General features: G+C 42.3%; 1 protein-coding gene across 1 annotated transcript in view; it reads left to right on the top strand.

The window, feature by feature from the left end:
- The window catches only part of CUL3 (cullin 3), a 61,561-nt gene that overhangs the window by 31,508 nt on the left and 9,348 nt on the right, over nt 1-20,705 (top strand). The window contains exons 4-12 of the mRNA XM_068145502.1: nt 6,679-6,839; nt 8,158-8,272; nt 10,017-10,245; nt 13,093-13,238; nt 16,062-16,238; nt 17,188-17,358; nt 18,195-18,302; nt 19,311-19,435; nt 19,734-19,830. Coding sequence (XP_068001603.1) covers nt 6,679-6,839; nt 8,158-8,272; nt 10,017-10,245; nt 13,093-13,238; nt 16,062-16,238; nt 17,188-17,358; nt 18,195-18,302; nt 19,311-19,435; nt 19,734-19,830 — 1,329 coding nt within the window. The remainder of the gene's footprint in view (nt 1-6,678; nt 6,840-8,157; nt 8,273-10,016; nt 10,246-13,092; nt 13,239-16,061; nt 16,239-17,187; nt 17,359-18,194; nt 18,303-19,310; nt 19,436-19,733; nt 19,831-20,705) is intronic.

The raw sequence follows: 20,705 nt of genomic DNA, 5'->3' as shown, positions 1-20,705 counted from the left end.
GCATGATGGTATAAAGCCTCTTCAGATTTCCGGTGGAGTTACTCTGTAAGGGTTTGAAAAGGATAACTTAGGGGCAGTCTGCATCCTTGAATACTAGATATTGAATCCTCTGCTGCTCCTATAGAGCTTGGGTACAAGATTAAACAGCATATGTAGATGAGTGTGTGATCCTTCATTGCATGGTTGTGATTTTAACAGGAAAAAGCAGTTGTTACCTGAGATCAGACAGAAGAGGCCTTTTCTGGAGCTGGAACACCTGACATTTTCATGTCTGGATTGTGTTCTGCTTTAGGTAGTTGGTATATGTTTACAAGTCACAATGTGATGGGCATGCTCTGAGGAACATTTCCAGGGATAGGGGGATCAATCACCTCTCTGGCCAATGTGAAATTTGTCCATAGCTTCTAGTCAAAAGTTTTAAGTTCAGAAGGAAAAGTGTTAAGGCACTGTGGATTTTCTTATATAAAGTCTTTTCTTTCCAAACTACGATACTGAAGATATGACTTGATGTGGTATTCAACACTGAAAGACAGATGATGGTAGTGCTCTTTTCTCCCCTTTCTCTATCTTTTTTTCTTTATTTTCAAGAGCTTGTAGCTATTCAAAATCTCATGCTACAAAACTTAAACCTGTTTGTGTTGGTGGTGAAGAAATCTGGCTTTGTTAATAAGCTGCTAGAAGAATTGGGAGTAATTATTATAGGCACATAGCTTAATCTCGTATTATGTTGGTTTAAATGGATGTATTGGTTTTCATGTTGTGGGTTTTCTCTGTGGTTTTTTTTAGTTTCCTTTTGGGTGATATCTGTCTCTAAGTTGGGAAAAGACCATGTATCCACAGATACAGGGCTGGATGAAATCCAGAATTAACCAGATTGGAAGAGACCTTTGAGGTCATGCCTTCAGTGACACAGCTGTGTGTCCTATCTTGCCAAAAGGAAAATGAGGCTATTTTGAGGAAGGTCTATGAGAAATCTTGGAATTTCTAATCTGTTTGTGAAGGACAAACACAAATCAATTGCTGCTAGTTGAGTGAATCCAGTAGTAGTTACTAACACAATCTACCCAAGCTGGTGGTGAATGTTAAGAAAGGTTAGAAGATGGAATCCAGAGCTTTCTAGGGGAGTAGCTGTTGTCTTTTAGCCCAATACTGAGTATTGTTTCAGTGCAGGAGGTGCTAGATGCTCGGAGATGATCAGGGTGGGTAATTCAGTGTTGTCAGATGCTCTTAAATTCAGTAAATCTTTGGCTTGAACAGTGTCTGAGAAACCGGCTTAGCTGTCCTGTTTTAGTGTATTGAGCAGTGTATAGAGGACCAGGAAGTCCCCTTGTTGAGGAAGGATTACATAGAATCATAAAATCAATAAGGTTGGAAAAGACCTCAAAGATCATCAAGTCCAATCTGTCACCCAAGACCTCATGACTACTAGACCATGGCATCAAGTGCCACATCCAGTCCAATCCCCTCTTGAACGCCTCCAGGGAGAGTGACTCCACCACCTCCCTGGGCAGCACATTCCAATGGCTAACAACTCTCTCTGTGAAGAACTTTCTCCTCACCTCAAGCCTAAACTTCCCCTGGCATAGCTTGAGACTGTGTCCTCTTGTTCTGGTGCTGGTTGCCTAGGAGAAGAGACCAACCCCCTCCTAGCCACAACCCCCCTTCAGGTAGTTGTAGAGGGCAATAAGGTCTCCCCGAGCCTCCTCTTTTCCAGGCTAAGCAACCCCAGCTCCCTCAGCCTCTCCTCATAGGACTTGTGCTCGAGACCTCTCCCCAGCTTCATTGCCCTTCTCTGGACACATTCAAGTGTCTCAATGTCCTTCTTAAATTGAGGGGCCCAGAACTGGACACAGTCCTCCAGGTATGGCCTAACCAGTGCAGAGTACAGGGGCACAATGACTTCCCTGCTCCTGCTGGCCACACCATTCCTGATACAGGCCAGGATGCCATTGGCCTTCTTAGCCATGTTTCAGCTGCCGCTTTTGGAGTGAGATAAGAGCTGTTTCCTAAGCAGTGTTTTTTTTTGTGCCTTGACTCCTGTGGGACACTTGCAAGTGCTGTTAGAACAGCCTTATCTTCCACCAAAACACCAGGGGAGCTGCAGCATCCCTGCAAGTGCGAATTTAACTTCATTGGGTCATGCTTTAAATTCAGAACAGAATAATCAAGAAATTTGAATGTCTCTGGAATGTGTAGTCTTTCATGTGCTGTTTGACAGATCCTAATTATTTCAAGTGGGCGTTCAGCTGATGCTTCCACTTGACTAATTACTTCCCTCCCATAGGCTTTTTTTTCCCCTGTACTGAAATGAGAGAGGAAACAACAGAAAAGACTCATTTATAATAATGCATGTTCATGGTGTTGTGGTAAGAAATATATTATTTCAAAGTGCTTATGTAAACTTCAGGAGCCCTGATGTTTGTTAAACATCTGTGTTGTTACATGGGTTTTGTGCTTGTTTTACTAGATCTAATGCAAGGAGCTGGGACAACTAGCAGAGTGGGGCCTTTGTCATTAGAAATTTGATGACTTAATTAGGCTGCTGGAGAGCTGATTTGCAGCCTTTTGGTACTTAAAGAGGCCCATCAGAAAGAGGGGGACAGACTTTTTATCAGGACCTGTTGTGACAGCACAAGGAGTGATGGTTTTAAACTAAAGCAGGAGATACAGACAAGATGCAAGGAAGTCTTTTTACACTGAGGGTGGTGGAATACCGGCCCAGACTGGACAGCGAGGTGGTAGATGCCCCATCCCTGGAGGTGTTCCAGGTCAGGTTGAATGGGACTGTGAGCAAGTTGCTCTAGTGGAACATGTCCCTGCTGACTGCAAGTGGTTGGGCTAGATGAGCTTTAAAGATCCCATCCAACATGAAACATTCTAAGATGATTCTATATAATGATTCTGAAGTACAAGCTATGGGTTAAAATGGGACTAGTCTTCCAGATTTACAGTTTCACCTTTGTCACTGGGATGTCCTGTGAAGTCCAGCATCATTCTGTTCATTGGAAAATGACCAAGAGCTGAAAACTTTGTCTTGAGTATGTGTTCATTCAAAATGTTTGGTAAAAACTGCTGGTACTATGAAATTACGGAGTGGAAGAGACTTGAAAGATCATGCAGTACTAACCCCTCTGCCATGGGCAGGGATATCTCCTACTTGACCAGGCTGCTCAAGGTCCTATCCAACCCATTTTTGAACACCTGCAGTCTTAGAGCCTCTACAACTTCTTTGGGCAGCCTGGAATGTTTGAAGCCATTGCCCCTTGTTTTGTTACAAATACCTTGTAACAAACCCCTCTCCAGCTATCCTGTAAGCCTTCATCTCCGGGGAGTGTAGCAGGAGATCTCTCCAGAGCCTTTGCTTCTCCAGGTGGTATAGAATAGAATAGAATAAACCAGGTTGGAAGAGACCTTCAAGATCATCACGTCCAACCTATCATCCAACACCACCCAACCAACTAAACCCTGCAACCAAGCACCCTGTCAAGTCTCCTCCTGAACACCTCCAGCGATGGTGACTCCACCACCTCCCCAGGCAGCCCATTCCAATGGGCAATCACTCTCTCTGTGTAAAACTTCCTCCTGACCTCCAGCCTGAACCTTCCCTGACGCAGCCTGAGACTGTGTCCTCTTGTTCTGGTACTGGCTGCCTGGGAGAAGAGACCAACCTCTGCCTGTCTACAATCCCCCTTCAGGTAGTTGTAGACAGCAATAAGGTCACCCCTGACCTGGTACAACCCCAGCTCTCAGCCTGTCTTCATAAGAGAGGTGCTTCAGCCATCTGATCATCTTTGTGGCCTCCTTTAGATGTGAAAAGATACAAATCTCTTTCCTCTGTTTGGTTTTGCCACCTACTAATTTAAATACTTTTTTTTAGAGAGGTCTGTATTTTGATTTTGTGCATTGGTCTGGTGCTTCATGACTAGATCACTGGCTCTTTGAGATTTCTGACAGGACTTCATTTTACCAGCAGAACCTCTTCCACAAAGCACTTGTCAAACTTGCCTTGTAGTTGCAGTTCACAAGAGTGTATTACTTCGTCTCTTGGGTCATGGTTGCCTTCTGGTAGACATCCGCTTGGTTTCATGTCTGTTACATAATGCGCTTCTAGCATGAGGTTTTGTAACCTGAAATTGCACAATGAAGGTAAATCTAACTTTTCTGAGATGGTCTAGTTTCCCCAAGTGAATTTCAGGTTTGCTTTGCAGTACATGTGTGCTTCCCTAGCTCTCCTGTTTCCCGTGGGCTGCAGTGCTCTGCGCCAGCAGGGCTGTAATACCCTGTGTGAGTGCACGGCACCGGCCACAGCCAGCAGCAAGGTGCCGAAGCAGTGAAGTCATGTCTTAAACAGCGTCTTCACTAAGGCAAGTTGTGTACTAGCACATGGTGAAGTATTGAAGTAACATGTTGTGTTTGGGCAGGTCTGGAAGGCAGTCTTGTTTATGGCTGCAGCATAGGGGCTGTGTTCAGTTGTGGTGTGTAACAGAAGCAGTGTAGGCGCAGTGGTTGGATCTTCTCTTCAAGCTGCACGAGTATTGAGTATTTTTGGAACATCTGGAAACTGGGCTAAACTGGATTCTGTGGTGCTCCTTTTTTCTGGTTAAAGCAACTTCAGGTATGTAAGTGCAATGGTCACAGCCCTGGCTGCATCATAGGCATGCCAGCAGTGCAAGTTAGACACTGTCAGAAGTGACACTGACTCTTGGAATGCCACTGTGTGTTTTGCAGTGGGCAGATCCTTCTCTTCTCATTTGTGCCGTACAGAAAGTTGGGGATCTTGATTTAGGCCAGCACCAAACAGATCAGCTATGTGAGTTTAGACCTCAGGGTGTGTGACTGTCATCAGTCATGACTTGTGCACAAGGTAGTAGGGATAAGTGGTATTCTTATTTTCAGAACTAGGATCAAAGACACTAGCTGTATGCAGAGGGCTTCATGATCCAGATCATGCCTCCATGCAGAGATGGGTAAAATGTGGCTGGTGGTATTTTACAGTAGATAACTTGCTGTAGCTGCGATCAGAATGATTCTGCAGTGTAAGCAGTGCTGCAGTTTGTGAATAATTGCTGTCTGACACTCCACCCTAGTCTTCTGAAAGTCCCTCTTACCTTTAAGCACCTGCTGCGCTTCCCTGTGGGAAGTGATTACTGTTTGGCAGCATGTAGGCTTGTCAGTCAAACCTGTTCCAGATGGGGCTTCCTGCCTCTAAGTAAACATTTTTCATTCTGTTTTTTCTCTTTCAAAGTCTGGGAAGGCTTTCAGTAGAAGTGATCTGTTACAAAGTGTGAGCAAATCAGCAGTGTCAGAAACATTAGTGCTGCTGCTCTAATTTGGGTACAGTAGCATGGTTTGGCTCGGTAAAGAGTCATTGCTGTAACACCCAGAAATGTTTCTAGAGCTACAATTTCATTTCATAATGGCAGTATTTAGCACTGCCACAGGAGAAGCTCTGCACATGAGTCATGGCTAGGGCTTTACTCCATTTTGATACCCTGCTGCCTGGGCTTCAAAGACCTCAATATTCTTTGGAAATAACTTAAAGAGAAAAGAGGAGATATATTATATACCATAAAAGACACTGCTTTGAAATTCTTTCTTCTCTTTGGAAGTGTATTTTAAGCTTGTCTTACTTCAGAATCACATTTAATACTGGGTATTACATTTAATACTGGGTATTAAATGTGTACATTTATACTGGGTATTAAATGAATACACCAATTTTCTGTCTGCTAGTAACTATTGTTTTCCTTTTCTAGAGAGTTGCGAAGTTGGGAGAGAGGAACAGAAAAGGGGAGACAGATTTTTGGAGCATTTCTGCGGGTAGCAGTAAGAAACGCGGGGTGTCTGCTCAACAGTGTCTCAGTCCACTCTGTGTGATGGTGTTTGAGCTGTACATCCTTGGAATACTGATCTAAGGATCAGCCTTGACTTGTGAACATGGGTAGTGGAGGGCTAGTTGAGGAGCTTGACTGAGAATTTAGACCCATATTGAAACACAAAACTGATTCTTCTGTCGTCCTCATCTTTAGCTTTTTGACGGGGGGAGAGGTGCGTGTGTGATTTTAATAGAGCATAAGCAGATGTAAAGATAATTTGCTCAAGCTGATTGAAAGTGAATTTTTTGGGTTGTGGGCCATCAGGAGTCCTGTACAATTTTGCAGTTTCAATCTACAAATGTTTTGGTGGTAACTATTCTCATTCGGGCTGTGCTTGCTCTGCTGTTCATCTAACGATGCTATTTCAGGATGTTTCTCTGAATAGTGAGGTGGAACTGGTTGACTAAAAGGAGTGGGAGGAGGATGAGTTGGGGGGGAAAAACAAACTGATTTTTCTTAAAGGAGAAAAAAGAGGTGGATGGAAGGGGGTTGAGTAGATAAGCAAAACCTTTTTCAGATTGTACCATGAATGTTGTCAGTATTTGGAGATTGCCCAGACTAAAAAGCGGCAGTGATGTGTTCTGGCATGCTTTAGTCATAAATGGGCTCACACTCCTGAGTAAAGGTTATGTAAATAAAGCATTGGACTGATTTTTGAGTTTTGAGGGTATTGAGACTTTTTCTTTACGGAGTGAGGAGAGATTATTTCTGTACGGTGAAAACCTGCCCTCTCTCTTGCAGTTTTGGATAGCATCTGCCTGCTGAGTGTGACGTTGTCTCGCTGTGTGTGCCTTTGTTGCAGGATCGTGTGTATGTGCAGCAGAACAACGTGGAGAACGTCTACAATTTGGGCTTGATTATTTTCCGAGACCAAGTTGTCCGCTACGGCTGCATCAGGGATCACCTGCGGCAGACTCTGCTGGATATGATTGCGAGAGAAAGGAAAGGAGAGGTTGTAGACAGGTAAGGTGCTCGTGACTGGCTTGGCTTGGAAAGATCTGTCAGCTACCAGTGAATCAAGCACGTACGAAAATGGTTATTTTTGGCTGCATTTCTGATCACAAGCAGAATTTATCCATACCTCTTTGTACATGAAGCTTTAGCATAAGGGTAAATAGGGAATCTCATTAATGTTTTTTCATACTTGTCTTGTGGGTTTTTTTTAATACAACTTTTATTGAACCTATCTGTTGCATTTGGTTATAAAGTAGCGTTTTGACAATCCTCTGCCTCTCCCTCCCTTGTATTTGCTCTGTGCCAAGAGCTGTTTTCTCCTACCTGTTTTCTTTAGTATTATTTATTTTTGAAGCTTTTTAATTCTCTTTTCCTTCCTCATGTTTTTGACCCAGTTGTTTCTTGCTGGTTCAGTTGCATCTCTGAGCTTTCCATCTGTTCCTTGTGTTCTCCAACTGGCTTAATAGACGTGGAGCTTCGTGCCACACGCTGCAGATTCTGCAGCTGAAGCCACTTCAGATTTGCCAGTTTTCTTGTGCTTCTCCAGTTTCAGAGCAGCTGTTGGGTGTGGAGATACTAATTTGGCTGCAATTCTGTGGCTGGGATTGCCCAACATACAAGTTATGAAGAGAAAGATAGTCCCTCGCCACGGCTGTGTATTGTCCCCTGCTGCCACATAGGGGACTTTTTCCTGGATGCAGTTCTTTTGTTTTTAGAGCTTGACATGTCTCTGTGCCTAACCAAATCCATTTTCATTCTGTGTTGTTATTTTTTCTTCAAAAACACACAAAAGCCCAAACCCCAACCAACCATCTGAAACGAAACAGCTTTGCAAAGCAGCTCCCCTCTGTGCAGCTGCTCAGTTCCAACCTACATGTGCAGTTCCCGGTTCTACTTGAAGTAGTACTTTTGGTTATTTTCTTGTATGTTGAAATATTCCAAATTTTAAGACCTGCTTCCCTGACACTATCTTAAAAATAGGAGAATCCTAGAGTCATGCAATGGTCTGGGTTGGAAGGAACCTCCAGAGAGAGGTCAGTTTGTCTGACTCCCTCTGCAGTAAGCAGGGTATCCTCAGCTAGATCAGGTTGCCCAGAGCCCTGTTGAGCCTCACCTTGAATATTGAATAAACAGTGACAGCTCCTTCATTTAGAACAAAGCTAAACAATTTTGCTCCTGTAATTTTTGCACTTGCAATATAAAGGAATTCCTATGACTGTATTTATGCTGATATTCTGCTCTGAGTTGTTGTTGTTGTTGTTGTTGTTCTGCTGTGTCTCCCAAGCATGTAGATTTCTCAAGTTGTTAACAACTTACTTTTTGGCAGAGGCGCAATAAGAAATGCTTGCCAGATGTTAATGATTCTAGGTCTTGAAGGAAGATCAGTCTACGAGGAGGACTTTGAGGCTCCGTTTTTGGAGATGTCTGCAGAATTTTTTCAGGTACAGCAGTGTTGTAATATGTTTTATGTTTGGAAAGTTGTTGTAACCACGTGGAACTGTGAGAATTGGTGGTGCGTTGTGATTGCTGCTTATCTGCCGAGTCTATCCATCTCTGTCAAAGGAGCAAGAAAAATCACTCTCTTTGGGGAAAATTTTACACAACTACCATAATTTAAACATAGCTTTGAGCTGTGTTTTCCAGTAATATGCAAAGTCATCATCCTGCTCATCTTGTGTCTGCTTTGAGCTATTTCATACACCTTAGTCGTCATTTAAGCCACCGTCTGTTTGTAGCATGAATGGTTCAAACTGATCCAAGGTGGGAATGGAAATGGGAGGCTTCTGTCAGACTACCTTTGAGGAAACAGTTTCCTTCATGGTCTCTACATTTATGAGTTATTTTGTGATAAAATGAAGCAACTCAAGGAATTAAGTGCATCCAAGTGGTAATAGAATAGAATAGAATAAACCAGGTTGGAGGAGACCTTCAAGATCATCGCGTCCAACCTATCATCCAACACCACCTAATCAACTAACCCATGCAACCAAGCACCCTGTCATCTAGTTATTGGTCAGCCACTGAATAGTACATTTGAAATATTTCCTGAGGTTTTTGTGAGATAGCTTCAGGAAAAAAATCCAGTGTGTAATGGTGGTTGAGTGTAATGCTCACCTAGTATTGAAAATGGATAGAAATTACAACAGTATTTTAAAGATCAGATTATTTGTCAGTCTCCCATTTCTTAAGTAGTATCTACTGTCTGTTGTACCCTCTTAGCTCTGCCTTTAAAAAAAGGTAAATTAGAAAGTCTTTCCTCCAAAAGACTCTGCTCACCAGCATGGATAAAACCAGTTTGACATAATAGTATCAGTCAGGGTTGGAAGGGACCACAAGGATCATCTAGTTCCAACCCCCCTGCCATAGGCAGGGACACTCCACACTAGATCAGGCTGGACAGAGCCTCGTCCAGCCTGCTCTTAAACACGTCCAGGGATGGGGCCTCAACCACCTCCCTGGACAACCCATTCCAGGGCTTCACCACTCTCATGGTGAAGAACCTCCTCCTCACCTCCAGCGTGAATCTCCCCACCTCCAGCTTCATTCCATTCCCCCTAGTCCTACCACTACCTGAGATCCTGAGAAGTCCCTCCCCAGCCTTCTTGTAGGCCCCCTTCAGATACTGGAAGGCCACAATGAGGTCAGCTCGGAGCCTTCTCTTCTGCAGACTGAACAGCCCCAACTCCTTCAGTCTGTCCTCATAGGAGAGGTGCTCCAGCCCTCTGATCATCCTTGTGGCCCTTCTCTGGACACCTTCCAGCATGTCCATATCCCTCTTGTAATAGCATTGTCACTCACAAGAAGAGTGATAACTGTTGATCCTCCCAATTCATAAATGTGCCATAAACTGATGTTGGAAAGGAATTCTTGCCTCTTCCCATCCTTTCATGTGCTTTGCACCCATGGCTAAAACTTGCAGTTGGTAACTGGAAGCTAGGTTGGATGGCTTTGATGTTCAAAATACCAGGTTGATACTTAATGTGCCACCTTACATGTGTAGCACACTTAGTGTAATGGTGTCATTGTTTTGTCTTAAGCGTGTATGTAAATCTTGGGGGTGTAATGATCTCATTTAGGTGTGCTGGATTTGACTTGAACTTGCTCATAAATGCTGATCTAACTACTATGTTTAACTTTTTCCCTTTTAAAAATACACTCTACAGTATTTATTTGTGTTCATTACAGATGGAAAGTCAGAAATTCTTAGCAGAAAACAGTGCTTCTGTGTATATAAAGAAAGTAGAAGCTAGAATTAACGAAGAAATAGAACGGGTGATGCACTGTCTGGATAAATCAACTGAAGAGCCAATTGTGAAGGTGGTTGAGAGGGAGCTTATTTCCAAGCATATGAAAACTATAGTGGAAATGGAGAACTCTGGGCTAGTTCATATGCTGAAAAATGGGAAGACAGAAGGTAAGAGTGCATCATATGAAGACAGAAATTGTTACAGTACTGCTTGTTATTTTTGAACGTTGGATAAGTCAAGCTGAATGTTTGTGTTCCTGTGTGATTGTAAAGACACTGCAGTGGCACTGTTTTGCAAACATCTCAAAATAGGACTTCAGAGGATTTTAGAGGGCTCTTGAAACAGACCCTGTACATATAACTTACTCTATTTAGTACCAGATACAAGTAATTTTTTGGTAAGCCAAGTATCTCTTAAGAAAAGCACAAGCCTCTTGTAGCAGTCCTTGTTACCTGTTTTCCAAGAGCCATTTTGTGACTTTCATTCCTCCAGTATGTAGCTGTCAAAATGCATCTTTGTTTTTTTCTGGCCCACAGAGAGCTGACTCCATTCACTACTTACAGTGGTGGTGACCTGGAGTTTAACCCAGCTGGTGGCCAGTTTCTAATGGTGCTCCCCAGGGCTCCATGTTGGCACCAGTTCTCTTTATCTTCATCAGTAGTCTGGGTGAGGGGATCAAGGGCATCCTCAGGAAGTTTGAAGTTGGAGTGTTGATTTGCTGGACTGTAGGAAAGCTCTACAGAGGGACCTGGACCATATGGATCCATGGGCCGAAAATAACTATGGGGTTCAACAGTAATCCCCTGCAATGCTACAGGCTTGGGGAAGAGTGACTGGAAACTGCCTGGTGGAAAAGGACCTAGGGGTGTTAGCCAGAAGCTGGCTAAAGTTGAGCCAGTATCTGCCAAGGTGGCCAGAAGGCCAGCAGCATCCTGGCCTGTATCAGGAATGGTGTGGCCAGCAGGACCAGGGCAGAAATTGTCCCCCTGTATTTAGCACTGGTGAGGCCACTCCTTGAACACTAATTCAGTCCTGGAGAGGGACCAGAGAAGGGCAATGAGTTTGATAAAGGGTCTGGAGAACAAGTCTTGTGAGGAGGAGCTGAGGGAACTGGGGTTTTCTAGTGTGGAAAAAAGGAAGCTTAGGGTAGAGCTGCTTGCCCTCTACAGCTCCCTGAAAGGACATGATAGCGAGGTGGGGGTCGGTCTCTTGTCCTAGTAGCAAGTGAGGGAGGGAATGGTCTCAATTTGCACCATTTAGTTATCCAAAGAAGCTTTTTCACTGAAAGAATGGTTATCAAACACTGAAATAGCCTTCCCAGAATCCCCATCCATGGAGGTGTTTAAAGGAGATGGAGATGGTGGTGCCAAGGGATGCAGTTTAGCACCAGACTTGGTAGAGTTAAACAATCGTTGGACTCAGTGATCTTAAAGATCTTTTCCAATCAAAACAACTGTATGTAAAAAGTGCTAGTGTAAATGGCATTAGTAGAAGCATTGCAGGACCAATTCTCAGCAAGAGGGCTTTGTTACAGAAAGAAATGTTGGCTGTTTTTAAAGTGTAAGAGGAAAGTCTAAGAAAGTTGAACAAGAAAGGCTTGGCTTGATGTGTTTTTTCCTAATAGAGGTTCATGTGGGACAGAATGACTGAATGAAAGATAGTGTGGAAAGAAATAGAGCATAAGTTTCCGAGGCAGTGTACTGAAGGGAGTGATTGTAGTGTCTATATTTAGAACTCACGCTAAAGCCCTGAAAATGGGGAACAGCCTTGCTGCTTAGATTAATGGCCTTGGTTCCTTAAAGCAGCTTCACAATTACAAGGAGATAGAGTGACAAAGTGAGGAAATTTTCTCTGCTGAAAGAGAATCACTGCCTTGGAAAGGAAAGTGATGATACTATACTTAATGTTGGTTTTTTTTCCTTTAGCATCCAGTTAAGATAGCCTTCAGGCTGAGGGTACAAAGGATATTGAAGGGTATTGATATACACAGAAATTAGTTTAACCTTTACAGGCCTTGATTTGATTTAGTTAAGTACTGAAGAGGAGATAGTTGCTGCATTGTGGAGATAAGATTTCACATAGATGGCCAAGGATGGATTCCTCTTTTGGAAAGCCATGTTTAACCCAAGCCACTTCTGATTTTTAGATGGATGAAACAAGCCATGCAATTTTATAGTACTTCAAAAAAAATATGAATTAAACTACAGGCTTTCCTTTTAATACAGAAACAGAGTTCTCAGTGCTTTTGTAATTGCTTTAATTTAGACTTTTAAAGTAACTTCTAATATTATGTTTGATTTTTTGGAATGATCATCACAGAATGCCTTAGGGTGGAAGGGATATTTAATGGTCATCTTGTCCAACCCCCCTGCAGTGAGCAGGAACATCTCCAGCTAAATCAGGTTGCTCAGAGCCCTGCCCAGCCTGACCTGGAATGTTTCCAGGGATAGAGCATCTACTACATTTCTGGGTAGCCTGGGACAGTAAAAATTTTCTTCCTTATATCTGCACTAAATCCTCCCTCTTTTAGGTTGAAATAATCATGCCTTGTTCTGTCACAACAGGCACTGCTAAAAAATTTCTTCCAGGGCCCTTTGAGTACTGAAAGGCCACAATAAGGTCTCTGGTGCCTTCTTGTCTCCAGGCTGAACAATCCCAACTCCCTCAGGCCAGCCCTCAGATCATTTTTGTGGGCCAAATCTTGGAAGTTACACTAAAAAATACAATCATACTGAAGTTTCAGTGCATTCTCCTTTAGCACAAGCCTGGGGTCAGCAGTAACAGATTCCATGCTTCAGACATCCCAAAATAATTGGAGACAATCTTTGTTTTAATGTTGTGGCTGCTGCAGTCAGCTTGTTGTCAGGAGTAAAGGAAAGGGGACACCAAAAGATGCTAGGGCCTGAGCTGTTATGGGATGTGCTTCGTGGCTGAACTTGTATTGTTTTCTTCTGCTCTGAGATGAATGAGTTACTAACAGACTGTCCTGTAAAATATCTCCTTCTTGTTTCCAGACCTTGCTTGCATGTACAAATTGTTCAGCCGTGTGCCAAATGGTCTGAAGACAATGTGTGAGTGCATGAGCTCGTACCTGAGAGAGCAAGGCAAAGCACTAGTGTCAGAAGAAGGAGAAGGAAAGAATCCAGTTGACTACATTCAGGTAGTTACAATATTTAACTTTCTTTTCTCCCACTTTGCCCACGTTCCCCAGAATAGTGGTTAGCTGTGTGATTGACAAGGTAACTGTAATACTGAGCCAAAAGGGATTCTTACTCATCAGCTACACTTTTGTTTGTTCTCTTTTTTTTGAGGTACATTTTCTGTATTTTCAGATATGTTTAGAACTCTTCATTTACCTGATCTTGAAAAATGCATGCTCAGTGTTTGACTTCCTCAAGCTGGGTATCAAATTGCTGGGGACTTTCTGAATTACCCTAAATACTTGCCTCCAGAGTGAGTTGCCCATCTGCTGGCAAATAGCTTCATAGTGCCTGTTCTGTATGGTTTTATGTAATGTTAGCTGTCAGGCTTTAATAAGACAAAGATAGCCTGACAGAATTCCATGGCAAGATTAAATATGACTGAGAGGTGAAGGTGTTTATAAATCACAACAAAGGAGTTGCTTCATTCTCAGACTTCCTGACAAACAGAAGACTTCTGCGTGTTAGATGTGTTTTCTTCTCCGTTTCTACAAAGCACTGTGCACCATTAATGTACCCCTATCCCAAAACAGGCTTCAGGACTGATTGTCATCTTTCCTCTCCCATTGTCACTTGAGAAGATGGTTTGAATTTGCACATAATCTTCAGAATTCATTGAAGTTTAAGGAAATATTTTTTTAGTTGGGAGTTTTTATACTTCATGTGAAAAATGTGTATTTATTTAAACGTTAAGGTTGTTAACCTCTGTAGTTCAAGTCCTTGTGCCTGGTCTCTTTTGTGAGCAGCATTTAATGCTGAGTATCTGTTCTCATCTCTCCTGCTTTGTTTTAAATCAATAACCTTGCTAGAACTGCTTACTACTGAAAGGAGCCATTTGAGTAGAAAACCATTTTTAATGGGATTCTTAATTTTCTGGCAATGCTGAAGCAAACTTCTCACCAAGCTTGGACAAGAATCACCTGTCCGAGGATTGTTAACAAGAAGAGAGAATGACCTTTGAAATTTAGTAGACTTAATGAATAAAAGCTGTTAGGTTTTCTGTGGTAGTATGATTTGAAACTAAAAAGCAAGGAAAATTATGTGGGGGAAAAATAGTACCTGGATTGCTTCAAAGTAATTTTCCCTCTTCCTTAAACCCTGAGGGTCCTAAAGAGGTATTGTAAAAAAAGCTATCTGGTAAAGAGTTAAAAACTCAGTTTTAAAGATGGTCATGATGTTTCCTGCTGCAAAGCTGAACAGTATCATCAAGCTGAAGAAGAGTCATGCTGTGTGTACTCTGGCAGAGCTCATCCTCTCAACCCACTAGTATGTAGCCCAGCCATCTCATAAAGATGTCCAAGGCAAGAAGGGGTTCATCACTGATTGCCACTGGTTAATCCTCCTCCTCCACTGACACAACGGAAGAAGAGAAAAATACCTGTGAATTGAGGAACCATCTCACTCATCTCAGCAATGCACATCTGAATCTTTCAAGGACTTGAGTAGCAGTAAGAAGATACACAAGATACCATCAAGAAATTTCATCATAGTCCGTCACTGCCCCTGCAACATGACCACCAAAACCCCAAGCACAATTGTTGATATGGTTGCAAAAGCATTGCCAGGGGATTAGACTGAGAAGTTCTTATACTAATTGGAAGGGATGTTGAACTGCTCTTGTAATTGAAGGTGCTAACAGTTTCTCCTGTTGGACACCCAGTTGTTCAGATGGTGTACTCTGGGGTGAGGACACGTGAACCAACCTTGGTGAACAGTGGGATTTACTTTGAATTTAATATTTCTAATGAGCTTTAATTAGCCTGTCTAAAGACTATTCCTTTAAGTGAGATGTTTAGTACCTAAGAAACATCACTACTCCTTCTTTGAGTAATTCCTGCATAGCTTCTTTAAGTAACCACATAGAAATAATTTCTTAAGAATTTAAGATCATTTCACCTGAGCAGTTTTTGTGGGCAGCCGCTATCCATGATAAATTCCACTCCAGTATGAAATTTTCTTCCTCAGTCAAATGCTGTTGCTGTTGCAGTCCTGTCTAAACCTTGTGTCTATCATATGTACTTAGCAAGGTGCTCAGGTGATTTTAAGATGCTTCCTCCTTCTGCACTCAGCTATTTTAATTCTGGGGGAAGATGGTGCAAACCCTAAAAGTTACGTTCAGAATCTGCTGATGCAGCTCAGAGAAAGTGTTTCACCTTGGGCCTGTGAACTTCATGCTGTGATAACTGAAGAGCTTACGTCTGGCTTCCTTATCTCAACAGTGACTCTTAAAGATCAGTACAAAACATGCAACTAAATACTGCAGAACATGTCCCTGGATTGAAATGAGAGGGGAACCCCCCCCCAGGATTAAGCCTATTGTTGCAGTGTATTTTCTGCTCAGATTTGTGTAGGGCTGCAGTTAAAGGTTGCTTAGCCTTATCTTCCCTGTACCCCTGTGTGATCGTGACTTTGGCAACCTTACTCGAAACACAGCTACAACAAATATCTCCTTCAAGCTGTGGATTTAAAACTACACTAAACCAACCTGTTCAACAAGGGTGATCGAAAATCTGTCTTAATGTGAGAGTAGCCTGTTGTAGCAAACTGCACTGATGCTTGTCACCAATATTTTAGCCAGTTTATCTGCAAATTGCTTCTGTAAGAGATCTGTGGCAGCTATAAATGCTTAAAGATGGAAATGACTCTTCAGATGCTCCCTAACAATGCTGGACAGAGAGAGCTGTGCAGAATATGTGACTGTAGATGTGGTTGTCTCTGGCTTCATCTGTTATTACTGTTTTCCAACTTCAAATCAGTGAAGGTTTTTTTGCTTCTTTTTGAAGGGTTTACTGGATTTGAAGAGCAGGTTTGACCGCTTTCTGCAGGAATCTTTCAATAACGATCGACTCTTCAAGCAGACTATTGCGGGTGACTTTGAGTACTTCCTAAACCTCAACTCTAGGTCTCCAGAGTACCTCTCATTATTTATTGATGATAAGCTCAAAAAGGGAGTCAAGGGAGTAAGTACAAATTAAATAAGCTCTCCTTGTATAAATTTGCTTTGTAAGATGATGTGTGGCTCGTCCCCCATCTCTGAAGCACTGTAACTGGATTACTACTGGCAGAAGCTAGAAATGATTCTGAGCAGATTCTGAGGCTCCCTTCCTTCCAAATATTAAGTATAATTTCTTTAAATATATTCATCGTTTGGCAGCTGTTATCTATTATTAATATCTAATAATAGAGGTCTAATAATAGAGATCTAAAAATTAGCTAATAGTTTTTCTTTTGTGAATTAACTCACTTGAGTAGGGAAAACTGTTCATCTTTGCTACTTTTTACTGCTTTTACATACCAGAGGCCTATTACCATGTCTGTCTTACCTAGCTTAAGTACAGCTGTTGCCTTCAGTATTAACTCACAGCTTCTTTCATGAAACCTTTCAAGGTACAGCACCTGAAACTGGACAGGGTAGTTCAGCTGAGGCTTCTGTGGCTCTGAATAAAGCTGCTCATTATTCCATGTGTCTTAGGCTAAAATTCAATTCTCTTTTGTTTATAAAATTAAGTAATCATTTTATTTGTTGTGTCACCAGGCAGGCTTTGCAAAATAACTCTTAATATTTAAGGGCTTCGATTCCAAGCTAAAGTTTCATACTCCTGATACTGATTAGCATCTGTGCTTTTATTGAGATACTGGAAAATTTATCCAGGAACTTTTCCCTATATTTATCCAGGCATTCTATGCATCCATTGTTGCCTTTGTCCCTAATGATTCTTTTCCCTCCATTTTAGATGTGTTTATTTCTCTGTTCCATTGAGTTTGTGCACTGTTTATTTACTCTGTCATTCACATGTTGGACCAGTGGTGTTAGCTTCTTTATAGTCTACTGTTAGACCATATGGTTTCTTAGATTGTCTAAGACCCTTGTGCTGGAAGGTTGAAACTAGCAAATTGTTTCTTTTGCAGCTAACAGAGCAAGAAGTAGAAACTATATTGGATAAGGCAATGGTTTTATTTAGGTTTATGCAAGAGAAAGATGTTTTTGAACGCTATTACAAGCAGCACTTGGCAAGAAGGCTTCTCACAAACAAGAGTGTTTCAGATGACTCTGAGAAAAATATGATATCTAAATTAAAGGTAAGATCATATCTGCATGCTTCTTCATTTACTTTAGTAAATATGATTTCTTCTGCCTTTACATAAGGGATATATAAATAATGTACATTTTGATTTGTGCTCTACAACTCCCTGAAAGGAGGTTAGAGCAAGGTGGGAGTCAGTCTCCCAAGGGAAAACTGCTACAAGAGGAAATGGCCTCAAGTTGTGCCAGGGGAGATTTAGGCTGGACATGAGAAAAAATTTCTCCCCTGAAAGGGAGTTGTCAAGGTCCAAAACAGGCAGCCCAGAGCAGTGGTGTAGTCACCATCTTTGGAGGGCTTTCAAAACTGTGTAGATGTGGTGCTGAGGGATGTGGTTTAGTGGTGACCTGGCAATGCCGGGTTAAGAACTGGACTCGGTGACCTTAAGTATCTCTTCCAACCAAACTGCTTCTGTGAATCTGTTGTTGCTGTTAAGTGCCTATGTCTGACTCTCATAAGGTCTAGTTATCCCTTTTTCTGATAAAAAGCAAGTTTATTTCCCTTTACAGTATCATGTTAAAAAGCATGTTCAAGTGTCTGCCTTGGTCTGGTAAGCTTGACATACTATTTTAAGATGAGATAGAAAACTTAAAACATTTAAAAATACAGTAACAGGGAAGAGAAAAGGACAGCAAATTTGGGTATGTGTAGTTAGATGCTTGTATGAAATAGGAAACTTAGCTTTGAGTTCTGAAAGTAGTGGAAATGGGAATCCAGTAACTGAATGTACAGAAGTACCATTTGTTAATGAGGTTTCTAAACTAATTTGCAGTTCGTGTGCAAGAGGCTTTGCTTTTCTGGTGCTGCACAATAAACTGTTTTGTGTATTTTCAGACTGAATGTGGATGTCAGTTCACATCTAAACTGGAAGGAATGTTCAGGGACATGAGCATCTCAAACACGACGATGGATGAGTTCAGGCAGCATCTTCAGGCGACTGGGGTGAGTGTGGTAGCCAGTGTCTGCTTGTGCAAACCTCAGACCTTTATCAAGCCTAGAAGGTTTCTATAAATACAGAGGCTTGTTCGAGGCTTGTTCCACAGTGGCGTTTGTGTTCCATGAAATGCTGTTCGGGACCCTGTTGTGTCCCATTCCCTTGGCTGGGCTCTGCGGCAGGTCCAGGGGCTGGCTCTGCCCCGTGCGGCCAGCAGGGGGCGCCCGGACGCCGCCGTCTCGGTCCTGCGGGGCTTGCCTGCTCCTGCCCTTCCCTGGCCTGGCTGGGCCTGTCGCCTCCTACTCCTGCCCCTGCCTGGCCAGCGCCTGATGCGGCCCGGCTGGAGCTGCATACTCCTGCCTGACCCCAGCTTTGCCTGGCTGTGGCCACTCTTAAGTTATGATACCTAGTAAGGAATATGTTACTCTTTTAACCAGATGTTTATCACTCCTATCAGAGTTACTTAAAAGATGAACGCTTCAGCTGTCAAGTCCTTCATAACCAGTGGCAAATATTTCTGGTCAGGGCTATCTTTAGGGATCGAGTGGCAGGGCTGCATGTGTAAACTTGAGTTGCTGTTTACATTGCAGTCCAGAGGTACAGGCAGGAAAAGCTCCCTCTGGTTCAACAGTGTTTATTCTCTGCTTCCAGAGAATACATTTATAAACAGTTATGTTGAAACTGATAGGTTTAGCAGCCTTGCTTTATTGTATCTTCTCAAGAACTTGTTTAGAAAGATTTGTTGCATGGATTACCAGTTCTGTTCATGATCAGACATTGCTTGGTTAAGAATTTATTCTGTTAATTTCTGTGCACTCCTACGTGCCAGAGGGGAGTAACATGGAGGATTTTTCCTGTGCCCTGATAATGTTGAATTCATCTGTCTGTAAAAATAATGTTTCAAGATAAATGCCTTGTTTGCTTACTCTGGGAGAATTCTGTTATGTTTTACACTGAGACAAATGAAATGCAGTCCTGTTTTAAATTAGTGGGTGTTTTCTTCTGTTTGTCCGCAGGTCTCATTAGGTGGTGTTGATCTCACAGTGCGGGTCCTCACAACAGGTTACTGGCCTACCCAGTCAGCCACACCAAAGTGCAACATCCCTCCCGCCCCCCGGCATGCTTTTGAAATATTTAGAAGGTCTGTATAAACCCCCCAGATTCTGGGGTAGAAACTTTTTCAACTTACAGGTATATTTTACCATTAAAGATGTGTTACCTTGCTAACTATGATTAGACATCAGGAAGAAATTCATGCAGAAACTGGAGGATGCTGTAGTCAGATTTTCAGCTTGAGATTTTCAAAGTCCAAGTTAGAAATTTTGTGTCCTTATTGGCTATGAAAAGTCTCTTTCAAGCAGTTTAAATTCTCTAAAGCAGTTTCCTCTTAGACACAAAGCATGAACTGTCTCTAAGGTTTTGATTCAATTGTATTGCAGATTTTATTTAGCCAAACACAGTGGGCGACAGCTGACACTCCAGCATCATATGGGCTCTGCGGATCTCAACGCCACATTCTACGGCCCTGTTAAAAAGGTAATCTGCCAAAATTATGACAGTAATTCCTCTTCAGTTCAAAGGAAACCAACACACAAGTGTAGTAACTCCAGAATTTTGTAAAACAAAAGCTTACCACTGATAGTTGTACAGAATCCAGCATTGTGGGGGCTGGAAGAGACCTCTGGTGATCATCTAGTCCAGCCCCCTGATAAAGCAGGGTGACCCACAGCAGTTTACCCAGTACTGCATCATCCAGGTGGGTTCACAATCTCTCCAGAGAAGACAACTCTAAATAGTATGAGAATAAGTGCATTCCATTGGCTTTAGAGTCTGATTCTTAGTTGGTGGCAGTTTTGATCATTTTCTTCTTTTTTTTTCCCCCTCTAAATCTAATCTGAATGCACCACTTGGTATCATCCCTTTCTTACCTTTATTCAAAAGCATTTATTCAAACCTTGGAGTCTTAGTAGGATTTATAGAAATACAGTGCTTAATGTTCACATGTACATGAAAATAATTTCCTGGTGGTTTGAGACCAGTTCTAAAGTGCTAAGCTTAGAGGTAGTAATGGCTTGGGAAGATAGATGCCAATGCAAAATAAACCCAAGAGTTTTAACACACAGTATTGATGTGCAATTGTGGATGTCAAAATCGTGTTAGTGTAGGATAGATACATAGACTAGAGATAAAACTAAGAACCCTGAAGAATAAGACAGTAGTAGAACAGGGGGGAGTGAGGTAGTGGAGTTTCCATCCTTGACTCAATGTTTTCCTGAAGGCGGCCCTGAGCATCCTGCTCTAGCTGTTCTGGCTTTGAGTGGTGGCCAGCCCACTTGGTGGGACCTACAGAGCTGCCTCTACTCTGTCACCCTGCGATGCCAAGACAGCTACTGGAGAGACATTCATGCCAC

This window comes from Melanerpes formicivorus, unplaced genomic scaffold (genome assembly GCF_026170545.1).
Source record: "Melanerpes formicivorus ecotype bairdi unplaced genomic scaffold, bMelFor1.0.p_v2 SCAF_12, whole genome shotgun sequence".
NCBI classification, from domain to species: domain Eukaryota; kingdom Metazoa; phylum Chordata; class Aves; order Piciformes; family Picidae; genus Melanerpes; species Melanerpes formicivorus.
The sequence above is the reverse complement of the archived record's forward strand: the minus strand, read 5'-3'. Positions and strand labels throughout refer to the sequence as shown.